Here is a 17,523-nt window from a genome sequence, read left to right on the forward strand (position 1 = left end):
GTTGTAAAGAGCTGTTAGAGCAGCGACGGGCAACAGGTGTGGTGAGAAGGTGCTGTTTGAGCTGGGCCTCGCGGGCCTCGCATGGGTGGATCAGGCACAGAGGCGGTGAAGGTCATGTGAGGTCTTCATGGCTGCCAGCACTCCACCCTCCAACCCATCCTGCATTCTCTGATCAGATTAATACTTCTAAAGCAGTGTGTCACCTGTGTCAGTCAGTCCGTAACCCCAAACCCTCCCACGATCCCTCCATGATTAAAGGAAGGGTCCAGATTCCTTCCTCCAGCCTCCAAAGTCCAAGACCCCCACCTCTCATTTAAATTACTTTCCTGTGACCACATTACACAGTGGCAATTATTCATGACCCCGTCAGAGCCACAATTTCCTGTCTGACCTTCAAAAGGATAAGAGTTCATGCATTTGGAGGACTAAGCTGTACTATAAAGCAGCCAGAATGCTTCCGAGTGCAATGTTAGTAACACATGCATTGTGACCTGGGCGAGGGCATCGTGACAGTTTTCTGGACACTGAGAAATTCTGCTAATGCTTGGAGCTGGTGAACAGTGACACTAAACCCTGCATGTAAGCCGCTTATCATTGGGATACCTTAATCAGGTCTTTCAGGGGGAATCCACCACATCTCACACTCATCTTCCAGTTCTTGGACCGTGAGTAGTTTCCTTCAACTTCGAATTCCCTGAAGGTAAACCATCTTCCATCCTTACCCTTTATACACTTCTCTGAGGTTCCTGTGAGACCAAAACAAGGAGTTGCCAGGGAGTGCCCCCCACCAACCAGAGAACCCCCAGAATGTGGCCTTCGCCATGCACCCGAGCCACCTGTCTTGGGCTCAGAATCTACAGCAGGAAAACCGAGATGGCTCTCAGCGGCCCCCCAGGCAGCCCAGAAGGCAGGGGCGGGACAGGACTTCCAGTCCTGTGTGCACCCGTCTTTGACTTTTGTTTAACGAGGACAATAATTAGCACCAACGTTTATTTTAAAAAAGTATTTCACTATATTTAAAAGAGAAAAAACTGAAAGGCTCTGAAGATGAATGAGCAGGATTCTTTTCCTCCCCTTCTCTGAGAGCCAGGCTGAGTTTCAGGGGGGACAGACGAAGCCACACGGGTGGCCATGTAGGAGCTGTCACCACAGCTGCACCTGCTTCCTCTTGTACGATGTCGGTCATCCAGCTGATGGTAATCAATTATTTCTCATATTTTGGGGGCACCTGGGTGGCTCAGTCAGTTGAGCATCTGACTCTTGATTTCAGCTCAGGTCAGGATCTCAGGGCGGTGAGATCAAGCCCCGCATTGGGCTCCGCACTGGGCATGGAGCCTGCTTGGGATTCTCTCTCTCCCTCTCCCTCTCCCTCTGCCTCTTCCTCCTCTCTCTCTCTCTTCCTCTCTCTCTCTCTCTCTCAAAAAAAATTATTTCTCATATTTTGGACTCATAACTACTCTATGGGAAAAGTGATTATGGAAATGTCATCAAGTGGGAAAAGTTAAATTATACATCTACAATATGGTCACAGGGCAAACATTGATACATGTTGGTGCCTAGAGAACTATATTTGGGTGGGGGGAATCAATTATGACAGATGAACATTTGTACTGTACTTTAACAGTTACGATTTGCAAAGTATTTTATATCTGCCATCTCATTTCCCCCCCTCATAATAGCATGGTGAGGCAAGTTTTTTTATTATGCCCATTTTGTCCGGGAGGAAGTTCAGGATAAGAGACTAGCGATTTGGTCTAGATGGAAAAGACACTCGTGGTATCACTGGAACTTGAATCCGGGTCCTCTAATTCTAAATCCTGGGCTCCCTCCCATTAGCGTAAGGCCATACAGATGTTAAGGGGAATGGGGCTGTGAAGGTTATTGCCAGATTTCCCAAATGTGTACATATTCCACCCTGATATTGAAGCACTTGGTCTTGCATTGGGTGCTGGATGGGCATCCTGTGGACATTTTCCATGGGGAAAGGAGAGATGTCCTGTTATGTTTATTAATTATAAGTGTGGAAATGCCATCTTTCCTCCAGCTTATCTGGGATGCTGTACAGAAAAGAGCTAATGGGTCAGAGCAGGGGCTGCTATCTTTAGAAAGGTCTGCTTGCAAGGTTGGCTCTTGGTTGGCATTGGGGAACTTGCATTTGGGCAGGGGTCTCACGATTCCCAGACCTTTAAAGAGTGTCTCACTGTCCTAAGCTGTTTACATAAACAATATAAATGGTTTCTGCCGAACACCTGCTCTTCTTCGGGGAGTCTGAAATTTTGGCGTTGTGCCAGGCAGAGGACACCTACGTGACTAACCCCTGATAAAAACCTGGACTCCAAGGCTGGGGGCAGTCTCTCTGGTAGACGGCATTTCACATGTATTGCTACAATTCATTGCTAGAGAATTAAGTGCGTCCTGTGTGACTCTATCGGGAGAGACTCTTGGACACTGGCACCTGGTTTCCTTTGGACTTTGTCCTGTGTGTCTTTTCCTTCCTTGATTTTGCTTTGTACCCTTTTTAATCTAATAAATCATCACCATGAGTTCACTATATGCTGAGTCCTATGAGTTCTCCTAGTGAATCACCAAACCTAGGGATGGTCTTGGGAGACCCCTGACACAGGCGTCTACCCCCTGAATAATATATTATTCACATGGGTATTTTCCAGTTGAAAAGCATAGAAGATCATGAAATCCACCTTGTTTCATTTTCTCCTTATATAAAATCCCCTTTGCCTCTCCACAGGTCACGGGAAGTTCCGGAAGGCAAAAATTCATACGTGTATCTCTGGGAATTCTTGGACCTGCAAAGAAGCATTATTTTTTTCATTCCATCTTTCTCTACAACTATGCACTGTTTTGATCTCATCCATCTTGAGATCTTTCTTTTATCATTTAAAATGTATGGGAGGGCTTTTCCCCATGAACTCATTACCCTTCTAGGTCTTTCTTCTATGGCAGATTAGAAGCACAAAGATAATGTCATTCTCCAAAACCCTACATTAAAAGCTTTGTGTGGAGGTGTCTGAATCTCCAAATTTGTTGACCACAACTCCCCATTGTGCAATGATTTCCTCCCGCCATATTATTGCTTTGAAGTTATGTAGCTGGAGATAAAACCTCAACTTTTAGTTTTGTCTCCCTGCTTGAGGAATCAGCTCAGGGACAGAAAGCAAGATTGCAATGGGGCACCTAGCAGGGACAGTGTCTCTCTTCTCTCCTTGCTCTCTGCTTGTTGCACTTCTTCATGTGAGCTTTCTCTGCAGCTAAAAGGGAAACTCAAGGTAGAGCATGCTAGAACTGCAAATTACTCAGGGAGGGGACCTCTGCACATCCTTTGGGTGGGGGTAGTGGGATCTGATTCTGCTGAAGCAGGCTTTGCAAGTCTTAAAATGAACTTCAGAAGCAGGAGCATCTGCTTCTGCCCTTCTGACCAACACTGAGGGGGATTCATTAAAGACAAATGCTGGGCCTTCTCTATGGAATGGGAAGGGTGGGTGGCCATGGTCCTTCCAGAGTTATTCTGTTAGAGCTGGGGTGGGCCTAGAAGGTCACTCAGTCTAATTCACCTGCCACCCACCCATTTACAGAGAAGGAAAATGAGGCCAAAAAAACAAACCCACAAATGATAATCCAAAGTCACACATCCGAAGGAAGTTTGGGAATTAGGACACAGGTCTTGTATTACCACCCAGGGTCCCCCTTGATGGGCAACCTGTGGCTCTCTATGTGGGCAAAAGAAGGGTCAGCTAAATATCATGAGAGTCATAACCTTTATATTCTTTCTTTATATTTCCTTCCTCAAAAGTTATCAGTGTAGTCAAATAAGCCCTGTACAGACCCAAGGAGGCCTGGGGTCTCTCAGATCAACTAGGCTAATCAATGGAGTGGGTGTTATACCATCTTGTCTTGTTGTTGAAATTAACCAAGGCCAATGAATAGCCTAACATTTGTTACTTGTTCTAAAAGCCAATTAAGAAAATCGATTAATCACTCAAAACACAGAGTATAAAATAAGAATTTAGAGACTTAATTATTAAAAGTATATTATTTACTTCCTTTTACCTCTTTTTCTGCCTCTTCTCAAAGACCCGGAGATGACTGTTTTTCTCCCTGAGAAAGTAAAAAAATAACACAAATGTTTGTGTTTATAACATTACATTGCAAATAGTAGTGTTTTACAAAAACACCATTCAAATGTAACTTTTCAGAAGCCTGTCTAGTACTTTAAGAAAAATGGCAAATGTGTGAATGAATCAGGAGTCAGGAACTTTTTCCTATAAACTGACAGATAGTAAATACTTAAGGTACGTAATTGCTGTTGTGACTATTCAGATCTGCTGTTGTATTACGAAAGCATCCGTAGATAATATGGAAATGAAAAGATGTGGCTGTGTTCCAAGAAAACTTTATTTACAAATAGTCAGTGGGCTGGATTTGTCCTGTGGGCCATAGTTTGCTGAACCCTGGCCTAGACTTAGTTACAAAGATGATACTTAACTGAGATTCATCCTATATTTCTTCTACTATTATCTCCAAATAAATTTGAAACTGTGTTTTGTAGATTTCCGAAGCAACTGTGTAAGAAATATACTGAAGTTAGACATCTATTGAGTGCTTCTTGTGTGTCAAGAACTATTCTTAGATCTTGCCTCTATTAACTTACTTCATCCTTAGAACAAATTATCAAACAGGAACTAATACTATCCTCATTTTACAGATGAGAAAGTCAATGCTCACAGATAAAAATTCTGATTAAATGAAGGTGCTGAAGATTTCCTTTAATAAAGAGACAGACATAAAAGGTGGTAATACAGGGTTCCAAGGGAGATTTTATGGTGGATTCTACAGGTCAGATAGCTGCCCAAAACGTTAAACCTGAAAGAAGATATTTGAGCTGAAAGCGGTGGCAAAAATGAGCAAGGAGGTCCAAAACCATATGAGGCTGAGATGGGCCTTGGAGGGCAGTCAAGCTATTATTATTTATCTTACTTTATAGATGAGTAAACCAGGCAGAAGAGGTAAAGTGACACTCTCGAGTCCATACGATTACCTCAAGGTCATGGGACATGAGGAAGGACAGCTACATCACTTGTGAATTACACAGTGTTTCACGGCTACAACTACTTCCAGCCCTGAAAGTTATCAGTTCGGCAGAAGGAGTGCAGCAGTGGCACTTGGGCCCCAGGTCTGGTTGCAGATTCATCACCAAATCACCTTTTTGTGGTATTATCATCTTTCTCTCCCTGTCACATTTTGGAAATTGACTAAATCTGATATATTTCTCAACAGTACAGCTACATAAAGCAATACGGAAGTAGGTTTGTTACTAAAAGCATAGAATAAAGCATGATAACTTAGACATTTAGTTACTGAAAATGGAAAATGTATACTTTTTTTAAATTAAAAAAAATTTTTTCTTTTTACCTTTTGGTTTGCCTCTGTTCCATAGGGCTCTGTTACTCAGAGTTTGGATTCTATGTCTGCCTTTCCTTCTCACTGAGAAAACAAAAATATAAAATATAAAATATAAAAATGATGCTGCTTCCTTTGGCTCTCACAACAGGGTCTTCATCTGTTAGGACCCAACGTGAGCTGGAGGGGATCACGAAGCTCCCTTAATGCCTGATCATAACACCAGGAGGGGACCTTATAGTCATCTCAAGCTGTTGTGCTCAGCCATGGCTGCTCAGCGGAATCATATGGGGGACTTTTGAGGAATACCAATGCCTGGGCTCCACCCAAGAAAAACCTGTGAATGTGAAGTTTTTAAGGGTTTGCAAATGATTCTAACATGTAATGAGTGTTAAGAACCTATTGCTCTAATCCAATGCCCTACATCTCAGGTAGTCAAACAGAGACTCAGAGACATTATAGGATTTACCCATGAATCAGAGGTAGACCCAAAATTGCCCCACTCAACTGAAGTTCCCACTCCTACAAACATGCAGAATTGCATTAACCCAATTCTAAAGTCTTTGGAGCAGACCATGTGATTGCTTTCCTAAAAAAGTCATTCTTTATCCCGATTCAAATGTTTGTGGCTGGATGCATATCTCTACAGAAAATCTCTCTGCTTCTCAAAATTAAACTATTTCCAATTATCTCGTCAAAAAAAAAATAAAAATAAAAATGATGCTGCTGACATGCTACTAAACAACCAATGAGTCAATGAAGAAATCAAAGAAGAAATAAAAAAATAGATAGAAACAAATGAAAATGAAAACACAACAGTCCAAAATCCTTGGGACACAGCAAAAGCAGTTCTAAGAGGGAAATTTATAGTGATACAAGAATACCTTAGGAAACAAGAAAAATCTCAAATACATAATCTAACCTTATACCTAATAGAACTAGAAAAAGAACAAATAAATCCCAAGGTTAGTAGAAGGAAAGAAATAATAAAGATCAGATGAAATAGAAACAAACAAACAAACAAAAAACCATAGAAAATACCAAGGAAACAAAGAGCTAATTATTTGAAAAAATAAGCAAAATTAATAAACTCTTAGCCAGACTCATCAAGAGAAAAAGAGAGAGGAAACAAAATCAGAAATGAAAGAGGAGAAATAAGAACAAATACCACAGGGCGCCTGGGTGGCTCAGTTGGTTAAGCTACTGCCTTCAGCTCAGGTCATGATCCTGGAGTCACAGGATCGAGTCCCGCATCGGGCTCCCTGCTCGGCGGGGAGTCTGCTTCTCCCTCTGACCCTCCTCCCTCTCATGCTCTCTGTCTCTCATTCTCTCTCTCTCAAATAAATAAATAAAATCTTAAAAAAATATATTATTATTTAAAAAAAACAAGAAAAAAAAAGAATACCACAGAAATGCAAAGGATTGTAAGAGACTGCTATGAAAAATTATATGTTAACACATTGGACAACCTACAAGAAATGGATAAATTCCTAGAAACATACACAATCTTCCAAAATTGAATTAGGAAGAAATAGAGAATCCAAACAGACCAATTACTAGTAATGGAATTGAATTGACAATCAAAAAACTCCCAACAACCAAAAGTCCAGGACCAGTTGGATTCACAGGTGAACTCTACCAAACATTTAGAGAAGAGTTAATACCTGTTCTTCTCAAACTATTTCAAAAAACTAGAAGAGGAAGGAAAGCTTCCAGATACATTCTATGAGACCAGCATTACCCTGATACCAAAACAAGACAAAGACTACAAAAAAAAAAAAAAAAGAAAGAAAGAAAAGAAAAGAGAACTATAGGCCAGTATCCCTGATGAACAAAGATGCAAAAATCCTTAACAAAATATTAGCAAACTGCATTCAACAATTCATTAAAAAGATCACTCACCACAACCAAGTGGAATTTATTCTAGAAATGCAAGGATGATTCAATATTTGCCAATCAATCAATGTGATACACCACATCAACAGAATGAAGGATAAAAATCAATCTATGAAAATACTAACAACATTTTTCACAGAACTAGAACAAATAATACTAGAATTTATAGGGAACCACAAAGACCCCAAATAGCCAAAGCAATCTTGAGAAAGAACAACAAAGCTAGAGGCATCATACTCTGAGATTTCAAAATATATTACAAATCTGTAGTAATCAAAACAGTATGGTATTGGCAAAAAAAGAGACACACAGATCAATGGAACAGAATAGAGAGCCCAGAAATAAACTCACACTTATATGGTCAATTAACCTCTGACAAAGGAGGGAAGAATATACAATGAGGAAAAGACAGTCTCCTCAACAAATGGTGCTGGGAAAACTGGACATGCAAAGGAAGGAAACTGGACCACTTTCTTATACTATATACAAAAGTAAACTCAAAATGGATTAAAGATCTAAAGGTGAGACCTGAAAATGTAAAATTCCTAGAAGAAAAGACAGGCAGTAATCTCTTTGACATCAGCCTCAGGAACATTTTTCTGATCTGAGTCCTCGGGCAAGGGAAATAAAAGCAAAATAAACTATTAGGACTACACCAAAATAAAAACTTTTGCACAGTGAAGGAAAAACATCAACAAAATGAAAAGGCAACCTACTGAATGAGAGAAAATATTCACAAATGATATATATCCAATAAAGGGTAAATATCCAAAATATATAAAGAAGTTATACAACTCAACATTTAAAAAATTGGTTGAAAATGGGTAGAGGATGTGGACATTTTTTCCAATGAAAACATACAGTTGGCCAACAGACACATGAAAAGATGTTCAGCATCACTCATCATCAGGGAAATTCAAATCCAAACCACAATGAGATATTACCTTATACCTGTCAGAATGACTAGAATCAAAAGGACAAGAAATAAAAAGTGTTGGGGAGCCTGGGGGCGGAGCAAGATGGCGGAGGAGTAGGAGACCTGGATTTCGTCTGGTCCCAGGAATTCAGCTGGATAGGGATCAAACCATTCTGAACACCTACAAACTCAACAGGAGATCGAAGAAAAGAATAGCAACAACTCTCTGAACAGAAAAGCGACCACTTTCTGGAAGGTAGGACGTGCGGAGAAGTGAATCTGAGGCGATATTCGGGAGGATAGACGGCAGGGGAGGGGGCCTCCGTCGGCCGCTTCTGGCAAGTGATAGAGCTGCGGAGCACAAAATCGGAACTTTTAGAAGTCGGCTCCACTGAGGGACGTCACTCCGGTGGCTAAGCTGGGGGTGGAAGCCTCGCGGGACAGTGTGGTCTCAGGACCCTCGGGGTCACAGAAAGACCGGGGGTGCCTGAGTGCAGCAGAGCTCCCAGGTATCGCAGAGGGGAAGCCGGCTGCAGAGATGGAGCTCAGGCGCGTGCTCTCAGCTCAGGGTTGTCATAAACCGTGATCCGCGGCACAGTCGGGCCACTGCTCCTCCAGCAGGGACCCAACAAGCGGCAGATCCGGAGAGTCTCCCCTTCCTCCCCTGGAAGGAGCGGTGCAGGAGTGCACCGCAGGGATCTGCTGGGTTTGGAGATTCCACCTGGGGTCGGGTGCCAGAGATAGAATCGCGCGGTCACAGGCCAGGTGAGCACGGAGTGTGGCCGGAGACCGGGGAGACGGGAGTGACTGACGGCTTTTCTCTGGGGGCTCACTGAGGAGCGGGGCCCCAAGTTCTCGGCTCCTCTGGGGTGGAGATTGGGAGGCCGCCATTTTCACTCTCCGCCTCCAAAGCTATACTGAAAGCTCGCAGGGAACAAAAGCTCCGGAGAGCAACCCGAGCAGATTATTTAGCCTGGACTGGGCAAGGGCGGGGCAATTCCACCTCCGGCAAAGACATTTGGGAACTACGGCAATAGGCCCCTCCCCCAGGAGATCAGCAAGAACAGCCAGCCAAGACCAAGTTTACCGATCAATGAGAAAGGCAGAACTCCAGCGCTAGGGGAATACTGCACATAGAATCCATGGCTTTTTTACCATGATTCTTTAGTCTTTCAAAGTGAATTTTTTTTTTGAATTTTTCTTTTTCCCTTTTTCAACCAAAATCTTATCAATCCTTTTTTAAAAAAATCTTTTTTATTTTTCATTTTTAGAGTCATATTCTATCCCTTCATAGTAGTTACCCTTATTTTTGGTATATATATATAAGTTGTTCTCTCTTTAAAATTTTGGGAAACAGTTTCTTCTAACAGATCAAAATATACCCTAAATCTCTAGTGTAGGCTTTGTTCTAGTCTCCTGCCTGATCACATTCTCTCCCCTTTTTTTTAATCCTCTTCTTTCCTTTTGCAACCAACATCTTATCAATTCCTTTTATAAAATCTTTTATAATTTTCATCTTTACAGTCATATTCCATCCCTTCATCATATTAACCCTTATTTTTGTACATATATAAGTTTTTCTTTCTTTAAAATTTTGGGAGGCACTTTCTTCTAACAGACCAAAATATGCCCAAAATCTAGTGTGTGGCACTAATCTATGCACCAGCCTGATCATATTTGATCATATTCTGTTTTGTTTTGTTTTGGTTCTGTTTGTTTGTTTTTATCTTTTTCTTTTTTCTTTCCCTTTTTTCCCCCCTGGTTTCAGGTCTTTTCTGATTTGTTTAGTGTATATTTTCTGGGGACGTTGTTACCCTGTTAGCATTTTGTTCTCTCATTCATCTATTCTCCTCTGGACAAAATGACAAGACAGAAAAAATCACCTCAACAAAAAGAACAAGAGGCAGTACCGACTGATTAGGGACCTAATCAATACAGACATTAGTAAGATGTCAGAACTAGAGTTCAGAATGATGATTTTAAAGATATTAGCTGGGCTTGAAAAAAGCATGGAAGTTATTAGAGAAACCCTTTCTGGAGAAATAAAAGAACTAAAATCTAACCAAGTCGAAATCAAAAAGGCTATTAATGAGGTGCAATAAAAAATGGAGGCTCTAACTGCTAGGATAAATGAGGCAGAAGAGAGAATTAGTGATATAGAGGACCAAATGATGGAAAATAAAGAAGGTGAGAAAAAGAGAGATAAACAACTACTGGATCACGAGGGCAGAATTTGAGAGATAAGTGATACCATAAGACAAAACAACATTAGAATAATTGGGATCCCAGAAGAAGAAGAAAGAGAGAGAGGGACAGAAGGTATATTGGAGCAAATTATAGCAGAGGACTTCCCTAATTTGGGGAAGGAAACAGGCATCAAAGTCCAGGAGGCAAAGAGAACCCCTCTCAAAATCAATAAAAATAGGTCAACACCCCAACATCTAATAGTAAAACTTACAAGTCTCAGAGACAAAGAGAAAATCCTGAAAGCAGCTCGGGACAAGAGATCTGTAACCTGCAATGGTAGAAACATTAGATTGGCAACAGACCTATCCACAGAGACCTGGCAGGCCAGAAAGGACTGGCATGATATATTCAGAGCACTAAATGAGAAAAATATGCAGTCAAGAATACTATATCCAGCTAGGCTGTCATTGAAAATAGAAGGAGAGATAAAAAGCTTCCAGGACAAACAAAAACTAAAGGAATTTGCAAACACAAAACCAGCCCTACAAGAAATATTGAGAGGGGTCCTCTAAGCAAAGAGAGAGCCTAAAAGCAACATAGACCAGAAAGGAACAGAGACAATGTACAGTAAGTCACCTTACAGGCAATACAATGGCACTAAATTCCTATCTTTCAATAGTTAGCCTGAATGTAAATGGGCTAAATGCCCCAATCAAAAGACACAGGCTATCAGACTGGACTAAAAAAACAAGATCCATCGATATGCTGTCTGCAAGAGACTCATTTTAGACCCAAAGACACCCCCAGATTGAAAGTGAGGGGGTGGAAAACTATTTACCATGCTAATGGACACCAAAAGAAAGCTGGGGTGGCAATCCTTATATCAGACAAATTAGATTTTAAACCAAAGACTATAATAAGAGATGAGGAAGGACACTATATCCTACTTAAAGGGTCTATCCAACAAGAAGATCTAACAATTGTAAATATCTATGCCCCTAACATGGGAGCAGCCAATTATATAAGCCAATTAATAACAAAAGCAAGGAAACACATCGACAACAATACAATAATAGTGGGGGACTTTAACACCCCCCTCACTGAAATGGACAGATCATCTAAGCAAAAGATCAACAAGGAAATAAAGACTTTAAATGACACACTGGACCAAATGGACTTCACAGAAATATTCAGAACATTCCATCCCAAAGCAACAGAATACACATTCTTCTCTAGTGCCCATGGAACATTCTCCAGGATAGATCACATCCTAGGTCACAAATCAGTCTCAACCAGTACCAAAAGATTGGGATCATTCCCTGCATATTTTCAGACCACAATGCTTTGAAACTAGAACTCAATCACAAGAGGAAAGTCAGAATGAACTCAAATACATGGAGGCTAAAGAGCATCCTACTAAAGAATGAATGGGTCAGCCAGGAAATTAAAGAAGAATAAAAAAATTCATGGAAACCAATGAAATGAAAACACAACTGTTCAAAATCTTTGGGATGCAGCAAAGGCAGTCCTAAGAGGAAAGTATATAGCAATACAAGCCTTTCTCAAGAAACAAGAAAGGTCTCAAGTATACAACCTAACCCTACACCTAAAGGAGCTGGAGAAAGAACAGCAAATAAAGCCTAGACCCAGCAGGAGAAGAGAAATCATAAAGATCAGAGCAGAAACCAATGAAATAGAAACCAAAGAACAGTAGAACAGATCAACGAAACTAGGAGCTGGTTCTTTGAAAGAATTAACAAGATTGATAAACCCCTGGCCAGACTTATCAAAAAGAAAAGAGAAATGACCCAAAGAAATAAAATCAGGAATGAAAGAGGAGAGATCACAACCAACACCAAAGAAATACAAACAATTATAAGAACATATTATGAGCAACTATATGCCAGCAAATTAGAGAATCTGGAAGAAATGGATGCATTCCTAGAGATGTATAAACTACCCAAACTGAACCAGGAAGAAATAGAAAACCTGAACAGACCTATAACCACTAAGGAAAGTGAAGCAGTCATCAAAAATCTCCCAACAAACAAGAGCCCAGGACCAGATGGCTTCCCAGGGGAATTCTACCAAACATTTAAAGAAGAATTAATACGTATTCTTCTGAAAGTGTTCCAAAAAATAGAAATGGAAGGAAAACTTCCAAACTCGTTTTATGAGGCCACCACTACCTTGATTCCCAAACCAGACAAAGACCCCATCAAAAAGGAGAATTACAGACCAATATCCCTGATGAACATGGATGCAAAAATTCTCACCAAAATACTAGCCAGTAGGATACAACAGTACATTAAAAGGATTATTCACCATGACCAAGTGGGATTTATTCCTGGGCTGCAAGGTTGGTTCAACATCCACAAATCAATCAATGTGATACAATACATTAATAAAAGAAAGAACAAGAACCATATGATCCTCTCAATAGATGCAGAAAAAACATTTGACAAAGTACAGCATCTTTTCTTGATCACAACTCTTCAGAGTGTAGGGATAGCGGGTACATACCTCAATATCATAAAAGCCATCTATGAAAAACCCACAGTGAATATCATTCTCAATGGGGAGAAACTGAGAGCTTTCCCCCTAAAGTCAGGAACACGGCAGGGATGTCCACTATCACCACTGCTATTCAACATAGTATTAGAAGTCCTAGCCACAGCAATCAGACAACAAAAAGAAATAAAAGGCATCCAAAACGGCAAAGAAGTCAAACTCTCACTCTTTGCAGATGATATGATATTTTATGTGGAAAACCCAAAAGACTCCACCCCAAAACTGCTAGAACTCATATAGGAGTTCAGTAAAATGGCAGGATATAAAATCAATGCCCAGAAATCAGTGACGTTCCTATACACCAACAACAAGACAGAAGAAAGAGAAATTAAGGAGTAGATCCCATTTACAATTGAACCCAAAACCATAAGATACCTAGGAATAAATCTAACCAAAGAGGCAAAGAATCTGTACTCAGAAAACTATAAAATACTCATGAAAGAAATCAAGGAAGACACAAACAAATGGAAAAACATTCCATGCTCATGGATTGGAAGAACAAATACTGTGAAAATGTCTATGCTACCTAGAGCAATCTACACATTTAATGCAATCCCTATCAAAATACCATCCACTTTTTTCAAAGAAATGGAACAAATAATCCTAAAATTTGTATGGAACCAGAAAAGACCCCAAATAGCCAGAAGAATGTTGAAAAAGAAAAGCAAAGCTGGCGGCATTACAATTCCAGACTTCCAGCTCTATTACAAAGCTGTCATCATCAAGACAGTATGGTACTGGCACAAAAACAGACACATAGATCAATGGAACAGAATAGAGAGCCCAGAAATGGACCCTCAACTCTATGGTCAACTAATCTTCGACAAAGCAGAAAAGAATGTCCAATGGAAAAAAGACAGTCTCTTCAACAAATGGTGTTGGGAAAATTGGACAGCCACATGCAGAAGAATGAAACTGGACCATTTCCTTATACCACACACAAAAATAGACTCAAAATGGATGAAAGACCTAAATGTGAGACAGGAGTCCATCAAAATCCTAAAGGAGAACACAGGCAGCAACCTCTTCAACCTCATCCGCAGCAACTTCTTCCTAGAAACATCGCCAAAGGCAAGGGAAGCAAGGGCAAAAATGAACTGTTGGGACTTCATCAAGATAAAAAGCTTTTGCACAGCAAAAGAAACAGTCAACAAAACCAAAAGACAACCGACAGAATGGGAGAAGATATTTGCAAATGACATATCAGATAATGGGCTAGTATCCAAAATCTATAAAGAACTTATTAAACTCAACACCCAAAGAACAAATGATCCAATCAAGAAATGGGCAGAAGACATGAACAGACATTTTTCCAAAGAAGACATCCAAATGGCCAACAGACACATGAAAAAGTGCTCAACATCACTCGGCATCAGGGAAATCCAAATCAAAACCTCAATGAGATACCACCTCACACCAGTCAGAATGGCTAAAATTAACAAGTCAGGAAATGACAGATGTTGGCGGGGATGCAGAGAAAGGGGAACCCTCCTACACTGTTGGTGGGAATGCAGGCTAGTGTAGCCACTCTGGAAAACAGTATGGAGGTTCCTAAAAAAGTTGAAAAGAGCTACCATACGATCCAGCAATTGCACTACTGGGTATTTACCCCAAAGATACAAATGTAGGGATCTGAAGGAGTATGTGCACCCCAGTGTTTATAGCAGCAATGTTCACAATAGCCAAACTATGGAAAGAGCCAAGATGTCCATCAGCAGATGAATGGATAAAGAAGATTTGGTATATATATACAATGGAATATTATGTAGCCATCAAAAGGAATGAAATCTTGCCATTTGCAACAACGTGGATAGAACTGGAGGGTATTATGCTGAGCGAAATAAGTCAATCAGAGAAAGATGTATCATATGACCTCACTGATATGAGGAATTCTTAATCTCAGGAAACAAACTGAGGTTTGCTGGAGTGGTGGGGGGTGGGAGGGATGGGGTGGCTGGGTGATAGACATTGGGGAGGGTATGTGCTATGGTGAGCGCTGTGAATTGTGTAGGACTATTGAATCACAGACCTGTACGTCTGAAACAAATAATACATTATATGTAAAATAAAAAAAAAGAAGAAGATAGCAGGAGGGGAAGAATGAAGGGGGGGAAATCGGAGGGAGAGATGAACCATGAGAGACTATGGACTCTGAGAAGCAAACTGAGGGTTCTAGAGGGGAGGGGGGTGGGGGGATGGGTTAGCCTGGTTATTGGTATTAGAGAGTGCACATTCTGCATGGAGCACTGATGTTATATGCAAACAATGAATCATGGAACACTACATCAAAAACTAATGATGTAATGTATGGTGATTAACATAACATAATAAAAAAAAAAGTGTTGGGGAGGATGTGGAGTAAAATGCACCCTTGTGCACTGTTGGTGGGAATGTAAACTGGGGCAGCCACTATGGAAAATAGTATGGAGGTTCCTCAAAAAATTAAAAATAGAAATACCATACGATCCGGTAATTCCACTACTGGGTATTTATCCATAGAAAACAAAAATACTAATTCAAAAAGATTTATGCATTCTTATGTTTATTGCAGCATTATTTATAATAGCCAAAATATGGGAGCAATTGAAGTATTCACTGATAGATGAATGGTTAAAGAAGATGTGGTGTGTGTGTGTGTGTGCGCGCGTGCACGCACACGCATGAGAGATGGAATATTACTCAGCCATAAAAAGGATAAGATCTTGCCATTTGTGACAACCTGGATGGACTTAGAAGGTATTCTGCTAAATGAAATAAGTCAGATAGAGAAAGACAAACACCATTTAATTCCACTTATATGTGACATGTAAGAAATAAAACAAATGAAAAAACAGACAAACAAAAAGCAGAAACAGATCCATAAATACAGAGAACAAACTGATGCCAGAGAGGAGGAGGTGGGGGATGAGCAAAATGGGTGAAGGAGAGTGGGAGATACAGGCTTCTGGTTATGGGATGAATAAGTCACAGGTATAAAAATTATAGCATAGGGAATATAATCAAGTCTAGAGATGGTGACTGTATGGGGAACCAGCTACACACCCACTGACAGTAGGACCATGAGAAGGCATGATTCTCATGGGATCCTCTGGGGAAGGGAGGAGCTCAGTTAGCTTTTCCTGAAAGTATTCTGTCCAGAAAGATGATCAGAATGGACGAGATGACCCTGGCAGGGGTGTGGACCTCCCTTAAGGGGAAGTGGTAGGTAATCAGCTGGAGCTCCTACATTAGAGGAACTTCGGTGGAGAGATTCTTTCTAAAGAGGGGCTCTTTAAAGAACCCACAAACATGGCTCATGCATCCTCTATATGTGGGAGACATGAAGGACATAGCCCATAAGAGGGCTATTCCTGCCCCTTACGTCCTTCTCTCCCTCTTCCACAACTTGAACTAGCTAAAAGCATAGATACTGAGCAGGGTTAGACAAGATTGTGGATAAGAGAAGAGGCTGGCCTCACCCAACTTCCTTACTGCATGTTTTCCAGTTGCAATATTATATTAGCTCAGGCTCTTTAATATTGAATAAGTATATCATTGCTGCCAAAAAGGGATTGGCACAGCTCCGGGGCTTACCTAAGACTTCATCTTGGGGCAGGAAGAGAACTGTTTCAGAGAACAGTTTTGGAAAGGAAGTAGAAGGAACAAAAGTAATTTGTGCTTAAACTACCAATTCCAACATTTTAACAAAGCAGGTAAGACAGGTTTCACAAAAACTCAGAGGAACAAAGATCTTGGACCTGGGTAAGTATAACCTAAGAAATAGCTAAGATGAAATAAGTCAAACTAAGAAAGTCAATTATCATATGGTTTCACTTATTTGTGGAACATAAGGAATAGCATGAAGGACATTAGGAGAAGGAAGGGAAAAATGAAGGGGGGGAAATCGGAGGGGGAGATGAACCATGAGAGACTATGGACTCTGAAAAACAAACTGAAGGTTCTAGAGGGGAGGGGGGTGGGGGGATTGGTTAGCTCGGTGATGGGTATTAAGGAGGGCACGTACTGCATGGAGCACTGGGTGTTATACAAAAACAATGAATCATGGATCACTACATCAAAAACTAATGATGTATTTTATGGTGACTAACATAACATAATAAAATAAAATAAAATTTAAAAAAAGAAAAAGAAATAATTAAGCTGAAATAGGCAAATATGGAGATAAAACGATAGAGATGCTAGAGATATATGTATATATTTATTTATATGTTTAAATTTTATATTATTTACATAAATATATGTGTGTAATACATATATATATAAAATGGGAGGAGCACAGTTATATATATGTGTGTGTGTGTGTGTGCATATATATAAAATGATAAGATGACAGAAATAATCAGAAGAAATGGAAAGGAAACAAAATGTATCCAGATATGTTTCGACTCCCCAAGAAAAGCCCAGCCACCTCTGAGTGCCATATAAGCTTAGTAGCAGTGTTTCATATGGTATGATGTTAAAGAATGAACAAAAGAAAGAAATTCTATAAGAAGAACAAGTAGAATGGGAGAGGGAAGGGGGAAAGAAAGGAGACAAAG

At 40.4% G+C, this 17,523-nt stretch overlaps 1 protein-coding gene across 1 annotated transcript in view; it reads right to left on the minus strand.

Annotated features, from left to right (window-relative positions):
- The window catches only part of LOC118012628 (nuclear body protein SP140-like protein), a 96,491-nt gene that overhangs the window by 10,259 nt on the left and 68,709 nt on the right, over window positions 1–17,523 (minus strand). The window contains exons 20-23 of the mRNA XM_035008328.1: window positions 5,428–5,499; window positions 4,066–4,113; window positions 2,700–2,804; window positions 604–746 (exon numbers count right to left, since the gene is read on the minus strand). Coding sequence (XP_034864219.1) covers window positions 604–746; window positions 2,700–2,804; window positions 4,066–4,113; window positions 5,428–5,499 — 368 coding nt within the window. The remainder of the gene's footprint in view (window positions 1–603; window positions 747–2,699; window positions 2,805–4,065; window positions 4,114–5,427; window positions 5,500–17,523) is intronic.

Source organism: Mirounga leonina, unplaced genomic scaffold, assembly GCF_011800145.1.
Source record: "Mirounga leonina isolate KUSES-001 unplaced genomic scaffold, KU_Mleo_1.0 Mir_151, whole genome shotgun sequence".
NCBI classification, from domain to species: domain Eukaryota; kingdom Metazoa; phylum Chordata; class Mammalia; order Carnivora; family Phocidae; genus Mirounga; species Mirounga leonina.